Raw genomic sequence first — 16,761 nt, forward strand, 5'->3', positions numbered from 1 at the left:
TAATACGTTAGGTGGTAACTATCATAAAGAAAAATACCATTTAAAAACTAAGGTGCAAACATAGACAAATGGAAAGAGTGCTGAATAACAAGAAAAAAACAGAATAACTTATAAAATCATAACTTTTCTTGAGTCCAGTAGAGAGCTAAGGTCTCAGGACAATCATGTGGCCTGAAATCTAAGGAAATACTGGCACCTCCAAGGAGAGATGGGACACGGACACTGGCCTGCCTATGGCAGAATGTGGCAGATGTGAGCGCCACACAAGCACTTAAGAAGAAATTGGCTAAAAATTTTAGTGAATGTATAAAGACCAAGCTTGGCCTAGAGTAAACTCCTTTAAGCTGCAAACACCCAGGGAGTTCACACTCAGTAGTGTGAGAAAGATTGGAGGCAGGAGAGGGATGGATGACAGCCTTCTTTGGTGCTGTGGGCCTGGAATAGGCGATGGCTACCCCAAAAAAAATGCAGGCGGCCCTACCTACCCTTCTCCATAGTGAACAAAAGCCTACAGCTGCCGAGGAAGATCAGCAAACCCTGTCAGTCTGGCACATTGTATCTTGGGTAGGGAAAAAAAACCTACTACTCTTGGCGTTGGAGCTGGAAACCAACCTGGGCCTAGTATGTTAGAGGTCTGCTACTGCTGGGGGGGTAGGACCACTGAGAAAAGACTGGGGCTAAAGCCTCCCTTTGGTCCCTACCACCACGTTACTAGAAAGCACTAAGGAACAAGCAAAAGCAGTCTACTGCTAGGGGGAGGAACAACCGTGCAGAGATAAACTCTGAGGTACAGGCACTCAGGGAAGGATGAAAGCTGAGGACAAAACAGGAACACTGGAAAAACACTCTGGCACTCTAGGAAAAACCAACTACATGGTGTCTAAAAGAGACACAGCTTAACTACAAAGATATAAATAGGTTGAAAGTAAATGGATAGAAAGAGATATATCTTGCAAACAGTAAGTATAAGGAAGCTATGTAGCTGTATTTAAATCAAACAAAATAGACATCAAGACAAGGATTATTATGAGGCAAAAAAAGGGCAATTCATAATTATAAAAGTATCCATACATTAGGTAGATATAATAATTCTTCTAAATGTATGTGCATCAATAGCAGACTTCAAAATATATGGAATAAAAACTGAGAGAGCTAAAGGGAGAAATAAGCAGATTCACAACCACATCTGGAAATTTTAACACACTGGTCTCAGTAATTGATAGAATAAGTAGACAAGAGTACAGAGAAGATCCAAGTGACATGACCAACCACCTTACCCTAATATTTGTAGAACACTGTACTCCAAAACTTCAGAATAAACATAGTTTTTGAAATGCACATGGAATGTTCACCAAGACAGACCGACCATAGGACGAATCATAGAACAAGTTTCAATAGATTTCAGAAGAATGACATCTTACAGATTATGTTATCTGCACACAAGATAAGCAAATTAGAAATAAACACTTACAAGGTACCTAGAAGAGCCCCATATATTTGGAAATTAACTCACTTCTAAACAACCTGTGGATCAAAGAAATCACAGGAAAAAGTGAAAACAGTTTAACTGAATGAAAATAAAAAGAAAATATATTACAATTTGTAGGAAGTAGTGCTTGGAGAAGAAACGTAAAGATTTACATGCTTATATTAGAAGAAAGGTCTAAATTATCTAAAATTATACTGCCTAATATGCAAGAAAAAGAGAAGTAAATTAAAATCATTGTAAGTAAAAGAGAAGTACAGTATCAATGAAATGGAAAACAGATATCCAGTGAAACCAGCAGTTAGTTTAATAAGAAAAAGTCAATAGAAGAGGTAATGTCTAAGTATTTTGGATCAATAAAAGACATAAATTACCAATTTCAAGAAGAGGGACCCATGATGCATCTATGGTCCACTGATTTTCGGCAAGGGTGTAAAAACCTTTCAGTGGGGGAAAGAATAGTCTTTTCAATAAGTGGCGTTGAGAAAACTGGATATCCACATGCAAAAGAATGAAGCTGATGCTTCTCTTACACTATATGAAGATTAACTTGAAATAGAACAAAGACCTAAATGTAAGAGAACTATAAAACCCTCAGAAGAAAACACTTGGGGAGTTTAGCTGTACCAGCTGCTTGCTATGGAAGGAATGTAAGCAGAGTATCTTACAAGTTTCTTGCATTTCAGACTTGAGTAGGGCTCAGTTAGTGAGATTTTACAGAAAACCAAACAGGACATGGATATTGGAAAAATATGTTAAATCTGTCCCATGGACTTTATATCTGCTGTTCCCCTTAGGCTACAACATTTCTACCCTCACTTGACACACCCTCTTCACGTGATTAAACTCACTGATTCAGATCTCAGCTTAAACATCACTTTCTTGAGAACCTTCCTTGATCCTAAGTATTAGGTTAGATACCTCCCCTCCATCATTTACTTCCTACACAGTGAATTTCTGCATAACACTAAGCATGCTTGTATTGTGATGATTTGTCCACCTCAGTCTTCCTTCTAGGTGATAAGTTGCAAAAGGGCAGAGGCCAAGTCTCTTTCCACAGTTGTATACCAGTGTCTAGCACAGAGCCTGATACTTGGTAAGTGCTAAGTAAATATCTGTGACCGAAGAGATGGACTCCGACCTTGACCTGAACTCCTTCCACTTTCCCCACCCTGAGAATTCCTGAGCCCTTGTACCTATAAGGCAGGGAATTGAATGGAGGGTTGGTCTTTAGACCAGAGCAGCTTGCATCCCACCCCTCCCATCTGTGCCCCTGAGGAAAGAGTAGAGGAGCAGAAAGTCACCTTATTGTAGGCCAGGCTAAGGTGTCTCAGCTCTGGGAAGGGTGGGGCCAGCGTCTGGTTCCTGGCCTTCAGTGACTTCACAGGAAGAATCTCAAATATGGGAGGAAGTGAACATATGTTGGTTTTCTTGGAAAGAAGAAAAAATCAAAATCAAAGTGCCCAATAATAATTAATTTAAGGCCACTAAAGGCCAACAGACCCTTTCAATGGAATATGGTGGAATGAATGACCTTCCTAGAGAGACTTGGCCAAAAGAGGCCTGTAGGGTCACCATCAGCCCAGAATTCTGGGTCCAAGTGCTCTTAGGTCACCTGATGAGCTAATTTTGGAGCATCCAAAGTTCCATTTTCAAGTTTTCTGTGGCCACAGGATACTACAGCACTCGTGCAGACACCAGAAGTACTTGGTCTCCACCCCTTCCCTCTGCCCTACAGCAGCTTACCCTGAATTGGCCCTTCTACACAGTTGGGCTAATTCTCCAGAAGGCAAAGGGGCAGGTGCTTGTGTTGTTAAGGGAATTTTCCTAGTGGGGAGAGGGAGAAGGAGGTGTCTTGAGCCTTCTCAAGACAAATGCTCTGATGGGCTAGCCACCATCCTCCAGTGGAGGTTCTTCATTTGAGGATGAAACAACAGTCCTGAATGACTTCAGCCGGCCCACGGGGGCTGAATGTGGCATGCTGCATCTGAATCCTTTGCAGGGTCATGTTCTTTTCATACAACCCAGACTACTACAGGTTCAACATATTTGATCAAGCAGAAAAGGTAATTGTTGGTTTAACTATACAAAACCCAGAACACTCACTGATTCCTGAGTTCGATGGGACCAAAGGGTAGATGTTGGGCTAATGGTTAAGTTCAGATGGACTAGATTCCGTTCTAAGTTCCATTAATCACTATGGAATGTTGAGCAAGTCACTTAAATGTGGCTTGTTCATTCAGTGAACATCTGTGGGGCATTTCCTTTGGGCCAAGTGTTTTGTACCCTTCTGGGTCAACTTGTAAAAACCACACAAGTGGACATGTCAGTCATGGGTGAGAATAAAACAAAAGCCAGTGATGGTGTTTGGGAACTCAGACAACTCGCCTCTCTCAGTGATCCCAAGGCAATCTCTGAGATGCAGGAGTGGAATGTTGTGGCAGTCTGATAAGGCAGTCTCCTCTACTAGTAATTCCCTACTTGGAGCAAGGCTATGTGAACTGAAATGGGTAAGTCAGACTGGAGCACAAAAAAGGAAAAGCCAGAGTCAGGATGAAGAATTTCCTGAACCAAGGGCATAACTGGCCCTGCTCGGGGCAGAGAGGACCCTGTCTTAGAGGGGGATGCCTCTGATTTTAATGGAGAAAGGCCACTAAAAGTCTCAACTATCCAATTCACTTTCTAGATTTTCAGATGTCAGAGAGCTGATCTGAGCACTGAGCAGTCCTACGAATTACTGGTTCATGTCTGTAATCCCAGCACTTTGGAAGGCTGAGGCAGGCAGATCACAAGGTCAGGAGATGGAGACCATCCTGGCCAACGTGGTGAAACCCTGTATCTACTAAAGTACAAAAATTAGCTGGGCATGTTGGCACACACCTGTAGTCCCAGCTACTCGGGAAGCTGAGGCAGGAGAATCGCTTGAACCCAGAAGGCAGAGGTTGCAGTGAGCTGAGATTGCACCACCACACTCCAGCCTGGCAACAGAGCAAGACTCCATCTCAGAATTTAAAAAAAAAAAAATTATCTTTGACTTCTGTGGTAGACTGTTAATTGGCCACAAGTGCCTCTATCCCACATACATGCCCTTTTGCAGTGTGACCTGGTTGCTCCTCCCATTCAGAGGTGAGATCATGTCTCTACCCTCTTTGGAAATTAGACTGACTGTTATATAAGAAACAATTTGGCTGGTCTTTGTCCCAGGTTCCTGGCATTGAGCTTCTAAAACTGATGGAATTTTCTGAGTTACAGGAGTATCTTAGTTATGCAGGACCCCTTGAGTCACACCTGAATTTATGGTAATGAGATACCTCAGGATGGAGGCTGGCCATGCCAGAAAGACTAACCACATGACTAGAGGGTTGGGGCTTTGCGCCAGCCGGACCACTGGGAAGGATAAGGGACTGGAGATTGAGTTCTATCAGGTGGCCAGTGAGCCTCCATTAAAAGCTCTGGACTCTGAGGTATGGGTGAGCTTCCTGATTGGTGAGCACATCAATGTGCTGGGACGGAGACATGCCCTGATTCCATAGTGAGAGGGCATGAAAGCTCTCAGACCCTCCCAGACCTCACTGTATATGCCTTTTCATCTGGCTGGTCCTGATTTGTATCATTTATAGGTGGGCAACCCTTGGGCCACAAACCAGTGCCAGTCCCTAGCCTTTTGGGAACTGGGCTGCACAGCAGGAAGTGAGCAATGGGTGAGTGAGCGAAGCGTCATCTGTATTCACAACAGCTCCCCATTGCTTACATTACTTCCTGAGCTCCACCTCTCGTGGGATCAGCAGCAGTATTAGATTCTCATAGGAGCACAAACCCTATTGTGAACTGGGCATGTGAGGGATATAGATTGCACACTCCTTATGAGAATCTAATGCCTGATGATCTGTCACTGCCTCCCATCACGCCAAGATGGAACCATCTATCTACTTGCAGGAAAACAAGCTCAGGTCTCCCACTGATTCTACATTGTGGTGAGTTGTACGATTATTTATATATTACAGTGTAATTACAGAAATAAAGTGCACAATAAATGTAATGCACTTGAATCATCTGAAACCACCCACCCCACCCCAGTCCATTGAAAAACTGCCTTCTACAAAACTGGTCCCTGGTGCCAAAAGGTTGAAGACTGCTGCATTATAGTAAAACTGTAATTGTAAGTATAACCCTTTCCTGAGTTCTGTGAATTGTTCTAGAAAGTTACTAAACCTGAGTAGGTTGTGGAAACGCTTGAATTTATAGCCAGTTGGTCAAAGTGTGGATAGCCTGGGGACTCCCAAATTTGTGGCTGGCCTCTGAAGTGAGGGCAATCTTGTTGGGAACTACCCTCACTTGTGGGGTCTATGCTTAATTTGTGGGGGTCTGCACGAACTCAGGGGTCAGTGTCAGAATTGTACAGCAGTATAATAGTGGGCTTTTGACTTGCTTTGACCAAAAGAATGTGGAGAAGTGACACTATTTCAATTTCAGAACTTTCAGTTTACGCTTGCTCTCTTGAAACTCTGATGCTATAATGCAACCATACTGTAATGAAGCCCAGGAGAAAAAGATCGTAAAGAGAGAAGATGCCAAGCCATGCCAGCCGTGTACCTGAACCCAGCCCCCAGCCCCTCTGCCAGCTAAATGCAGCTGCATGAGTGAGCCTTGGCGAAACCTGTAGAATCACCTCATCAATTCAATTGTGAGTGGTGAAAAATAATGAATTGTTATTGGGTTGGTTTGGTAAGCAGCTATAGTTAACTGATAGAATTTCTCACACAGTTGTATCTGTGGGAAGGTTGTATACTGAGCTACCTCTCAAGGATGCAGGTTGGCTAAATGAAGAGATGTTCTATTTACTATAAATGAGTTAATCAATATCTAGTTTACGTGCACCAGTTTCCATGAGCATCTGCCATGAGAGGGAAAAAAATATTTCTGTGCTGACAAAAATCAAGGGTCTAAGTCTGTGACATCAAAGATTAGGTCTTGGATAGTGGTGTTTCTGGCAAGGACTTTGCCAGCTTTGGGGGACTCTTGTTAGGGAGCTCCTGGTAGCAGCCCCACTTCAATGCCAATTTTATTCTTGAGGCAGCTGCCATTATTACATTATGCTAAACAGCATGTAAGAACAATGAAAGAGTAGGCAGGTAAGGTCAAGACTTGTCTGTCTGTGGCCAGCACAGGACCTGGTACATGGTAGGTACTTGGCAAATATCTATTCATTCAATGGGCTTCCTCAGTGTCATCTACAGAAATGACTCTCATGGCTCCATTAACTTATTTGGTCTATTAAAATTAATATTCTAACTCAGGAATACAAACAGTAGTCAGTTCCTACCTCTGAGGTTGAAAATCCAGGGTGAGATGAGAACACAACCTCTGAAACAGAAGAAAAACAGAATGAAGGTTGGTGAGAGCACTGACTGACGCCTAGAGCACCCAGGATATAGCTCCGCCATCCACTGTGTAGAGCAGGGCACCTCCTAGAGGGAGTCCTCATTGGTCCTCAGCTCCAGTGCTAAGTAGGAAGAGGAGCTGGCTGTGACATGCAGCAGGTAATGGGTCCATTTGCACTTAGGATAAAATACAAACTGCTTATCCAGACCTCTGAGGTCCTGCATGATCGGGCCCCTGCCTACTTCTTCAGTCTCATTTCATGCTACTCTCTCCCTCACTCCCTGTATTTCAGCCACACTGACCTTCTTTCCGACTTTAAAACACACAATCACTTTTGAGCCTCAGAATTACTGGGGAGTCCATACTGAACAGAAAGCTAAACAACCGTCTTAGAAATGTATATAGAGGACATTCTGTCAGAGGATTTGGAAATAATATTTGTTATATTAGAAGAAACAGAATGTGTTAAGCCAGCAAGTTCACGAGAGATACCAAGAACAACCAGCATACAGTCATAAGGAGGAGGCTGCAGAGTGGTTTCATTCTTGGGACCATCAGAATGAGATGAGCCAATACACAGCTGAGTTCAACCTAATATAGCACAGCATCTGCTGGGACTAGATCCTGTGCAGACGTTGCTCACCTTTAGCCCACTTAAGCGACACCTTCTACATATTAATGATATTACAATTAGAAAGGTCACATGAAAATGAAGAAAATAGTAATAGGGGATGGAACAACATATGGCATAAATAACTTCTCCTGTGAATGAGGGTCTGCAAGGGAGTTTGGGAAAGCTTTGTGCAATGAACAGAGTAGGAATTCCCTGGGGGAAGGGCCATGGTTGCAAGTGTGGGTGCTAGGCAGTGAACCCTGGAAAACACCTCTAGACAGCACCTCTAGAAAGATAGGCATGCTGCCTGAATGCGCATCCTGCTCTCCCCACAATCACAGGAATTACTGCATTTTAAGCTTCTGACTGAGTATTGTTACACAAAGGAACTAAACAATCAAGAATCTCCTAACATTTGAGGGAAATTAACAATATAAAAAAGGGAAGAATTAGAACCTGAATAAAAACAGTTTATTTAATAAAAGTTACAAAAATTTCAAAATAGAATAATTAGTATTCTCTGAGAAATTCAAAGGTTATTTAACTCCTAAAACAAAAGCAGATTGTTGTGGAAGCAAAGCTACTAACAAAGCTGTAAATTTATAATATAATCAAAAGAACTCATAAATGTGCTGAATGGCAGAATGGACCCAGTTGAGGAACTAATTTATAAAATGGAAGACTGAGTGAAGAGACTCTCCGAATGCAAAAGGCAGAGAGAAGACGGTGGAATAGAAGGTAACCCACTCATATCCCCTCACAATAACAAAAATTCTGCACCTGCCCACAATCAAACGTCTCTCTGAAGGAGTCTCAAGATTCAGGTAAGAGTCTATGAAACCCTGGTGGAGGCCAAGACTTTGAAGGATTGTTTTGAGTGTGCAGACGACATCCAAGTGGCTCATCCACAAATCTTGCTCCCCAGTTCAAGACTAGAAACAGCCTAGCTTTCCAAGGGCCTGGGCTACAGCCACATTTGGCCTGAGCCTACAACCAAAACCATCTGCAGAGAGGTCCAGAAGGAGTTGTACATGCTAGTGCCTTGGTGGAAAGGTTTGTCTGCCCACTGACATCAGTCTTGGCAGTAAGCCTGAAAGTTGCCCTGTTTGTCTGATCCAGGCTGTCTCAACTGAGGTCCTGCTCACAGTCTCTTGTACAAGGACCCAGGAGGAGACTCACCCATATCTTGCACCCTGAGGCTCCCAACTAGTTTACCACCCTCTGTCCTACAGCAAATTTCACCCAGTCTGGGATCTAGTCCCTCCAGCTGCAATCAGAGAGCTACTCAGAATTTGCAAAGACTTGCTGGAAGGCACATGCCGCTCTGAGCCAATGAAACTGGGCTTTCTAGCCTTCACCCTACAGCAAATCCTGAGAGGGCACAGTCTCAGCTCTGACCCCTGCCACTACAGTGGAGAATTATCCTGTCTGTGCTGAAACCTGCTGAGAGACACACGCCTACCTGGGCCAACAAGATCGGCTCTCTAGCCTCCTTCCATAGCAAATCCCAGCGGGGTCCAGTGTTAGTCCTGGCCCCTCCTGCAGCAATCAGGCAACCATCTCATCTGTGTAGGGACTTGCTGGGAGACACATGCACCTCTGAGCCAATGACCACTACCTCACAGCAGATCCTGAGGATGCCCAGTCTAAGATTTGGCCCCTCCCGCTGCAGTCAGGGAACTATTCTTAGTGTGCAAGAACTTTGCTGGGCAATGTGCACCTCCCTGAACCAAGACAGGGCTCTCTAGCCTCTGTTCCATAGCAGATACCAAGGGGACCTATGGTCACTTCCAGCCCCTCCTGCTACAATCAGGGAATTATTCCATCTATGCAGAGACATGCTGGCAGATGTATGCCTGTCTGAACCACCATGCCAGGCACACCAGCCTCCAGCCCACAGCAGATCCCAAGGGGTGCCAGTCTCAACTCTGGTCTCTTGTTGCAGTCAAGGAACTACTTTTGCAGGGACCTCCTAGGTGACATGCACCTGTCTAACCCAATGAGATGGACCACCAGCTTCATTCCTATAGCAGATCCCAACATGGCCCAGTCTTTTTTTATTTTTATTTTTTGAGATGGAGTCTCACTCTGTTGCCCAGTCTGGAGGGCAATGGCACCATCTTGGCTCACTGCAACCTCCACCTCCCAGGTTCAAATAATTCTCTGCCTCAGCCTCCTGAGTAGCTGGAATTACAGGCACCTGCCACCACGCCCGACTAATTTTTGTATTTTTAGTAGTGGTGGGGTTTCACCATCTTGGCCAGGCTGGTCTTGAACTCCTGACCTTGTGATCCACCCGCCTCAGCCTCCCACAGTGCTGGGATTACAGGTGTGAACCACCGTACCCAGCAATGGCCCAGTCTTTTTTTTTTTTTTTTTTGAGACGGAGTTTCACTCATGTTACCCAGGCTGGAGTGCAATGGCGCGATCTCGGCTCACCGCAACCTTCGCCTCCTGGGTTCAGGCCAGGCAATTCTCCTGCCTCAGCCTCCTGAGTAGCTGGGATTACAGGCACGCACCACTGTGCCCAGCTAATTTTTTGTATTTTTAGTAGAGACGGGGTTTCACCATGTTGACCAGGATGGTCTCGATCTCTTGACCTCGTGATCCACCCGCCTCAGCCTCCCAAAGTGCTGGGATTACAGGCTTGAGCCACTGCGCCCAGCCTGGCCCAGTCTTAAATCCAGTACCTCTGGCTACAGTTCTACAGTTGAGACCCATCCTGCCCATGCAGAGACCTGCTGGGAGGCACACATGTCTGGGCCACTGGGACAGTGTTCTGGACTCAGGTCTCCTTGGCCTGCATTCTCACATAGCCCCAGTCCTGTCTTTGAGTCTTCCCAGAGCCACTTGGGCGAGAAAGCCACAACAATCTCAGTCTTTGCAAGACTGGCAGCAAGGCTGGGTTTAAACCACTCCTGAGTACTGAGATACCAGTAGTGGTCCCAGGCTCAGGAAACATAACAGTCAATCTGCTTAGAATCCCTGGAAGTCCCTCTGAAGAAGGACAGGCACAAACAAAGCCAGACTACAAAGGCAAAAATAAATACCTAACATTTCAAAGAACAGACATTATCCAACTTCTACAAACATTAAGAACACACAAGGAAATATGACTTCACCAAACAGACAAAATAAGATGCCAGAGACCAACCATAAAGTAATAGAGATGTGTGATCTCTCAGACAAAGAATTCAAAGTAACTGTTTTTGGGGTGTTTTTTCCTTTGTTTTTTGAAACAGGCTCTCATTCTGTCACCCAGGTTGGAGTGCAGTGGCATGAAATGGATTATTGCAGCCTCAACCTCCTGGGCTCAAGCAGTCATCCCACCTCAGCCTCCCATGTAGCTGGGACCACAGGCATACACCACCATGCCTGACTAATTTTTTGGTAGAACTGGAGTCTCACTTTGTTGCCCAGGGTGGTCTTCAACTCCTGGGCTCAATCAGTATTCTTACCTCAACATCCCAAAGTGCTGGGATTATAGGTATAAATCACCATGCCCAGTCAAAACAGATGTTTTAAAGAAGCACAATGAACTTTAAGAAAACACAGAGAATCAACTCAGAAATTTACCAGAGAAATTTAACAAAGAGATTGAAATAATTAAAAAAAAGAAACCCTGGAATTGAAAAATATAATGAATAAAAAAGGCAATAGAGAATATCAACAGCAGATTAATCAAACAGAAGAAAGAATCAGTGAGCTCAAAAACTATATGAAAATATACAGTCAGATGAGAAAATAGGAAGAATGAAAAGGAATAAAGAAAGCTTGCAGGATCTATGGGACAACAGCAAAAAAGAAAATATTAGGGTTGCTAAAGTTAAGGAGGGATATAAGAAAGATAAAAGGAGTAGAAAGGTTATTCAAAGGATAACAGAAAACTTTCCAAATCTGGAGAATGGGTGGGTGTGGGTGTGCATGTACCCCACCATGCCATTACTGCCAGGGTAAGCACACTCACTTCCACTGCCACTGCCAGCCTGAACGTTGAGCATGGACAACAGTGACCCTGCACCATGGCCCATGCTGCCACTGGGCCATCCAAAGGATGGCACCTTCAAAGACTGAAAGAGTGTCAGTCCACACAGATGAGAAATAAGCAGCCAAGAACTCTGCCAAATCAAAAAGTCAGAGTGTCTTTTTACCTCCAAATGACCACACTAGTTCTCCAGCAGTAGTTCTTAAACAGGTTGAAATGACAGAAATGGAATTTAGAATATGGATGAGAATGGAGATCACTGACATTCAGGAGAAAGCTGAAACCCAATACAAGGAATCTAAGGAATAAATAAAATACAGGAGATGAAAGATGAAATGGTCATGTTAAGAAAGAAGCAAAGTGAGCTGATACAGCTGAAAAACTCACTTCAAGAATTTCAGAACACAATTGTAAGTGTTAACAGCAGAATCAACCAAGCTGAGGAAAAATTCTCAGAGCCCAAAGACTGGCTTTCGAAAATAACTCAGTAAAACAAAAAAAAAAAAAAAAAAAAAAAAAAACAGTAAGGAAAAATGAACAAAACCTCTGAGAAATATGGGATTATGTAAAAAGACCAACAATATTACTCAGTGGTATCCCTGAAAGACAAGGAAAGAAAGCAAACAACTTGGAAAACATATTTCAGGATATCATCCATGAAAACTTCCCCAATCTTGCTAGAGAGGCCAACCTTCAAATTCAAGAAATGTAGAGAACCCTTGTGAAGTACTACACAAGAAGACCATCCCCAAGAAACATAGTAATCAGATTCTCTAAGGTCAAAATAATAGAAGAAATGTTAAAGGCAGCTAGACAGAAAGGGCAGGTCACCTACAAAGTGAACACCATCAGCTAACAGAAGACCTTTCAGCACAAATCAGAAGAGAATAGGGGCCTGTATTCAGCATTCTTCCTTTTGTTTTTGTTTTTCAGACAGAATCTCACTCTTGTCATCTAGGCTGGAGTGCAGTGGTGCATTCTTGGCTCACCCCAACCTCTACCTCCCAGGTTCAAGGGATTCTCATGCCTCAGTTTCCCAAGAAACTGGAATTACAAGCATGCATCACAATGCCTAGCTAACTTTTTACGTTTTTAGTAGAGACAGGGTTTCACCATGTTGGCCAGGCTGGTCTTGAACTTCTGGCCTCAAGTGATCCACCTGTCTCAGCTTCCCAAAATATTGGGATTACAGGCGTGAGCCACCAAGCCAGGCTCAGCATTCTGAGAAGAAAAGAATTTTCAACCAAGAATTTCATATCCAGCCAAGCTAAGCTTTGTAAGTGAAGGAGAAATAAGATCCTTTTCAGACATGCAAATGCTAAGGGATTTTATTAGCATCAGACACGATCATCAGAGAGGACTTGAAGGGAGTGCTACACTTGGAAAGGAAAAACTGTTACTGGCCCACTACAAAAACACACTTAAGTAAGCAGACCAGTAACACTATAAAGCAACCACATGAACAAGTCTGCATAATAATGAGCAAATCCTCACATATCAATATTAACTTTGAATGTAAATGAGGTAAATGACCCAGTTAAATGGCACAGTGATAAGTTGAATAAAGAAGCAAGAACTGACGGTATGCTGTCTTCAAGAGACCCATCTCACATGTGATGACACCTTTAGGCTCAAAGTAAAAGGATGGAAAAAAATCTACTAGGCAAATGGAAAACAGAAAAAAAGCAGTTGTTGAACTTACTCTAAATTCAGATTAAACAGACATTAAACCAATAAAGATAAAAGAAGACAAAGAAGGACATTATTTACATAATGGTAAAGGGCTCAATTCAATAAGAAGACATAATTATACTAAATATATATGTATTCAACAGAGTAACACCCAGATTCAAAAAGCAAGCTGCTTTTAGAGACATAAAGAGACTTGGATAAACATACAATAATGGTGCAGGACATCAACACCCCCATAATAATATTAGACAGATCACTGAGGCAGAAAACTAACAAAGATATTCAGGATCTGAACTCGTACTTGATCAAATGGACCCAACTGACATCTATAGAACGCTCCACCCCCAAACAACAAAATATACATTCTTCTTAGCTGCACGTGGCACATATTCTAAAATCAACCACACAATCGGATAGAGAACAATTCTTAGTAAAAAAATTTTTTAAATGAAATCATACCACACTGTTGGACCATAGCAGAATAAAGTAGAATTACTAAGAAAATTGCTCAAACCCATATAATTACATGGAAATAAAACAACCAGCTCTTGAATGACTTTTGAGTAAATAAGGAAATTAAGGGAGAAATCAAGATATTCTTTGAAACTAATGAGAACAGAGGCAACATACTGATACAGGAGGTAGAAAGAAATGATTTAGGCAGATAAGGGTAAAAGAGTCCTCAGCAGAGTTTCCCGTTTAGCAAGAAGCAGACCAAGAAATTTTTTTTTTTTTTCCAACAAAGAGCAGCCTGAAAAATTGAGCTGAAAACATAAACAAGCTGTAAGTCTGCACGGGGGAATGCCCAGTTGTGCCCATAGAAAAGGGCTACCTGGGAGCCAGGCATGTCCAACATGGAGGCTTCATCTTCCCTTTTTTTGTTACTACAGGTACAGTAAAGGAAAGGGCAACATGGTACAGGCCAGGTAGAGGACCTGCCTGCATAACAAAAGATTAGCGTGGGGGTGGCCATTTTTTGTGCCCTATGCAAATGACACATCTAGTCCTAACCAGTTTTTCACACCCTATGCAGATGGCACACCTGGTCCAACCAATCTTCTACACCCTATGTAAATCAGACACTGCGTCATTAGACATCTATAAAAGCCCCTGCATTTAACCACAGATCCTACAAGCCACTTCTCTGGGATCCCCCTCTCCAGGAGAAAGGTATTCTTTTCTACCTATTAAACTTCCACTCTTAACCTCACTCTTTGTGTGGCCAGGTCCTTGATTTCCTCAGCCATGAGACAACGAACCTCAGGTATCAACCCCAACAATGAGGCCACTTCATTGTAGGGCCCATCTGGGATCCAAGGTAGATTCATTGGAAGGGTGAGTATAGAAGCAGACCCCAAATCTTTACTTTCATTTTAGGGCCTTCTGCCCTCCATTTTAAAATCAAACCAAAAACACTAGGTGTCTGATGGCCACCTAGATGCCCTTAGGTGCCACTCATCTCAAGAGTCAGATGACAGGCTTGCTGGGGAGAACTTAGTGAATCCCTCAGTACCCTCAGGGTGCTGGGAATGTTGATTCTGTTTCAAACCAGTTTCCTTTCACAGAGTCTAGCCATTGCATGGGGCTGGAAGAGATCCAGAGGCAACTGTTAGTTCCTGGCCAGGGCTACATCCAGGTATTAACCTGAAGGCTTCTATATTAACCTCAGGCTCTGACTTCCCATTGGGCATCAGTAACAGGATCTCCAAGCTTTTCCTATTGCATTTTTTCCTTCTTTCCTGTCCATGACTGCCATGTCTCCTATCTCTCTCTGTATGCAATGCTGCAGGAATTTTTACCCTTCAAGGAAATAATCCTGTTAGATAGGATCAGCAAATGCCATAGTAACCAGGAATATAATACAAGTGATTACCATTTTTTGTTTTGAGATGGAGTCTTACTCTGTCACCAGGCTGGAGTGCAATGGCGTGATCTTGGCTCACTGTAGTCTCTGCCTCCCAGGTTCAAGCGATTCTCCTGCCTCAGCCTTCCCAATAGCTGGGACTATAGGCACATGCCACCACGCCCAGCTAATTTTTGTATTTTTCAGTAAAGACAGGGTTTCACCATGTTGGCCAGGATGGTCTTGATCTCTTAACCATTGTGATCCATCTTCCTCAGCTTCCCAAAGTGCTGGGATTACAGGCATGAGCCACTACACCTGGCCAGTGATTACCATTTTTGTGATTTTCTAGGAATAGAGGGTCTCCCCTTCCCCAGCAGTGAGCATCTCTCTCTTTACCCTTGGTCTGGAGATCACATGGTATTTCAAGGTCTACAGCGCCACCTAGTGGAATAGGAATCTTCTCCATGAGGTACTTAGCCTAAACACTCTAGTTCCCCAATTCTCCTCCCCTTTGGTACCCCTCTGTTAGAGAACAGGCTTTATGTCCCTTCTGTGAATGAGAAAACTCAACAGTGAGGAGGAAAATGTCCTCTGAAACAAAATTTTGGTTTTGATACTGTCCCATCAGCAGGAAAACTACGATTCAGTTCCTACATTCTTTTAAGGCACCTATTTTTCCTCCTATTAAAATGATACTTAAATAGTAAGGGGATTTTTATGTCTTGAAGTTAACTAGAACCACTGCCTAGCAATAAATACTTTTGTCCAGGCCATAACAACAATATAGAGCTCAACCCAATACACTCTCTCCATTAAGGGGCTTTGCCCAAATACAACTGTTACATAGTCTTTCCAAAGATCCGTCTATTGGGGAGCCACATAGATCATACAAGTCTGGGAAGTCAAAAGGAAATCACCAGTGGAGGATTAGAGTTGTATGGGTAAGTGTGACTATAAATCCATCCTTTAGCTCCTCTAGATCCATGGCTGAGGGACACAACTGCATCCGAGAGTGGCACCTTTAATGGATGCCACAGCCCAGGGAACCAAGGAGGGAAAACAGTTGGGGGGATACTCCCATTGTCTTCCTCTCTATCTTGGACCATTCCAAAGGAAGGAGAGGAATGAGGGACTCTTTACCTCCTCTATCTTTCTAGCCATCTTTAGCCTACACCCCTCTCAAGTGCATTCTGAAGCACTGAGACACCTTTAATCCTGAAACTTTGCTTTTGTACAAGGGCATGGGCTTCTTACTAGACCTTTGCAAACATTGCACAATCAACTAAGCTCTTTTAGCAGTCATATCAGGCATTCCCAAAGGGAATGATTCCCCAAAACTAAGAAAGCAACTTCAGGTAGCTATTGAGTGTCTTGGCTCTTCTTGTCCCCCTTATTTGGTGCCCCCTCCAATTGCACCATCAGCTCCTCTAGTTCCACTATCTCCAAAACTCCCCATTCTCCCAGCTTCACTCTTACCCCTACAGGAAATGCCCAATGGAGGCGATGCCACTATAGCTCAAGGTCCTGTCTCATTGCATGACTTTAGGCAAATAAAGGGATATTTAGGCTGATTTTCTGATGACTCTGATAGGTATATAGAAGCTTTACAAAATTTAACTCAGGTGTTTGACCTCTCATGGAAGGATGTTATGCTGCTCCTAAGCCAAACCCTAACTGCAGCTGAAAAATAAGCAGCTCTGTAGGCAGCAGAGAAATTTGGAGATAAGCAATATGTCTCTTGTAGGGCAAAAAGGAAA

General features: G+C 43.4%; 1 protein-coding gene and 1 long non-coding RNA gene across 2 annotated transcripts in view; one reads left to right on the forward strand and one right to left on the reverse strand.

Annotated features, from left to right (window-relative positions):
* Positions 1-16,761, reverse strand: part of XRRA1 (X-ray radiation resistance associated 1) — a 115,797-nt gene that overhangs the window by 21,827 nt on the left and 77,209 nt on the right. The window contains exons 11-12 of the mRNA XM_032259073.1: positions 6,810-6,850; positions 2,791-2,916 (exon numbers count right to left, since the gene is read on the reverse strand). Coding sequence (XP_032114964.1) covers positions 2,791-2,916; positions 6,810-6,850 — 167 coding nt within the window. The remainder of the gene's footprint in view (positions 1-2,790; positions 2,917-6,809; positions 6,851-16,761) is intronic.
* LOC116537067 lies at positions 24-13,750 on the forward strand. Its single transcript, XR_004262932.1, has 3 exons — positions 24-1,745; positions 2,504-2,510; positions 13,740-13,750. It is a non-coding gene; the product is annotated as an uncharacterized LOC116537067 (long non-coding RNA).

This window comes from Sapajus apella, unplaced genomic scaffold, assembly GCF_009761245.1.
Source record: "Sapajus apella isolate SASKATOON/1434 unplaced genomic scaffold, GSC_monkey_1.0 scaffold106, whole genome shotgun sequence".
NCBI classification, from domain to species: domain Eukaryota; kingdom Metazoa; phylum Chordata; class Mammalia; order Primates; family Cebidae; genus Sapajus; species Sapajus apella.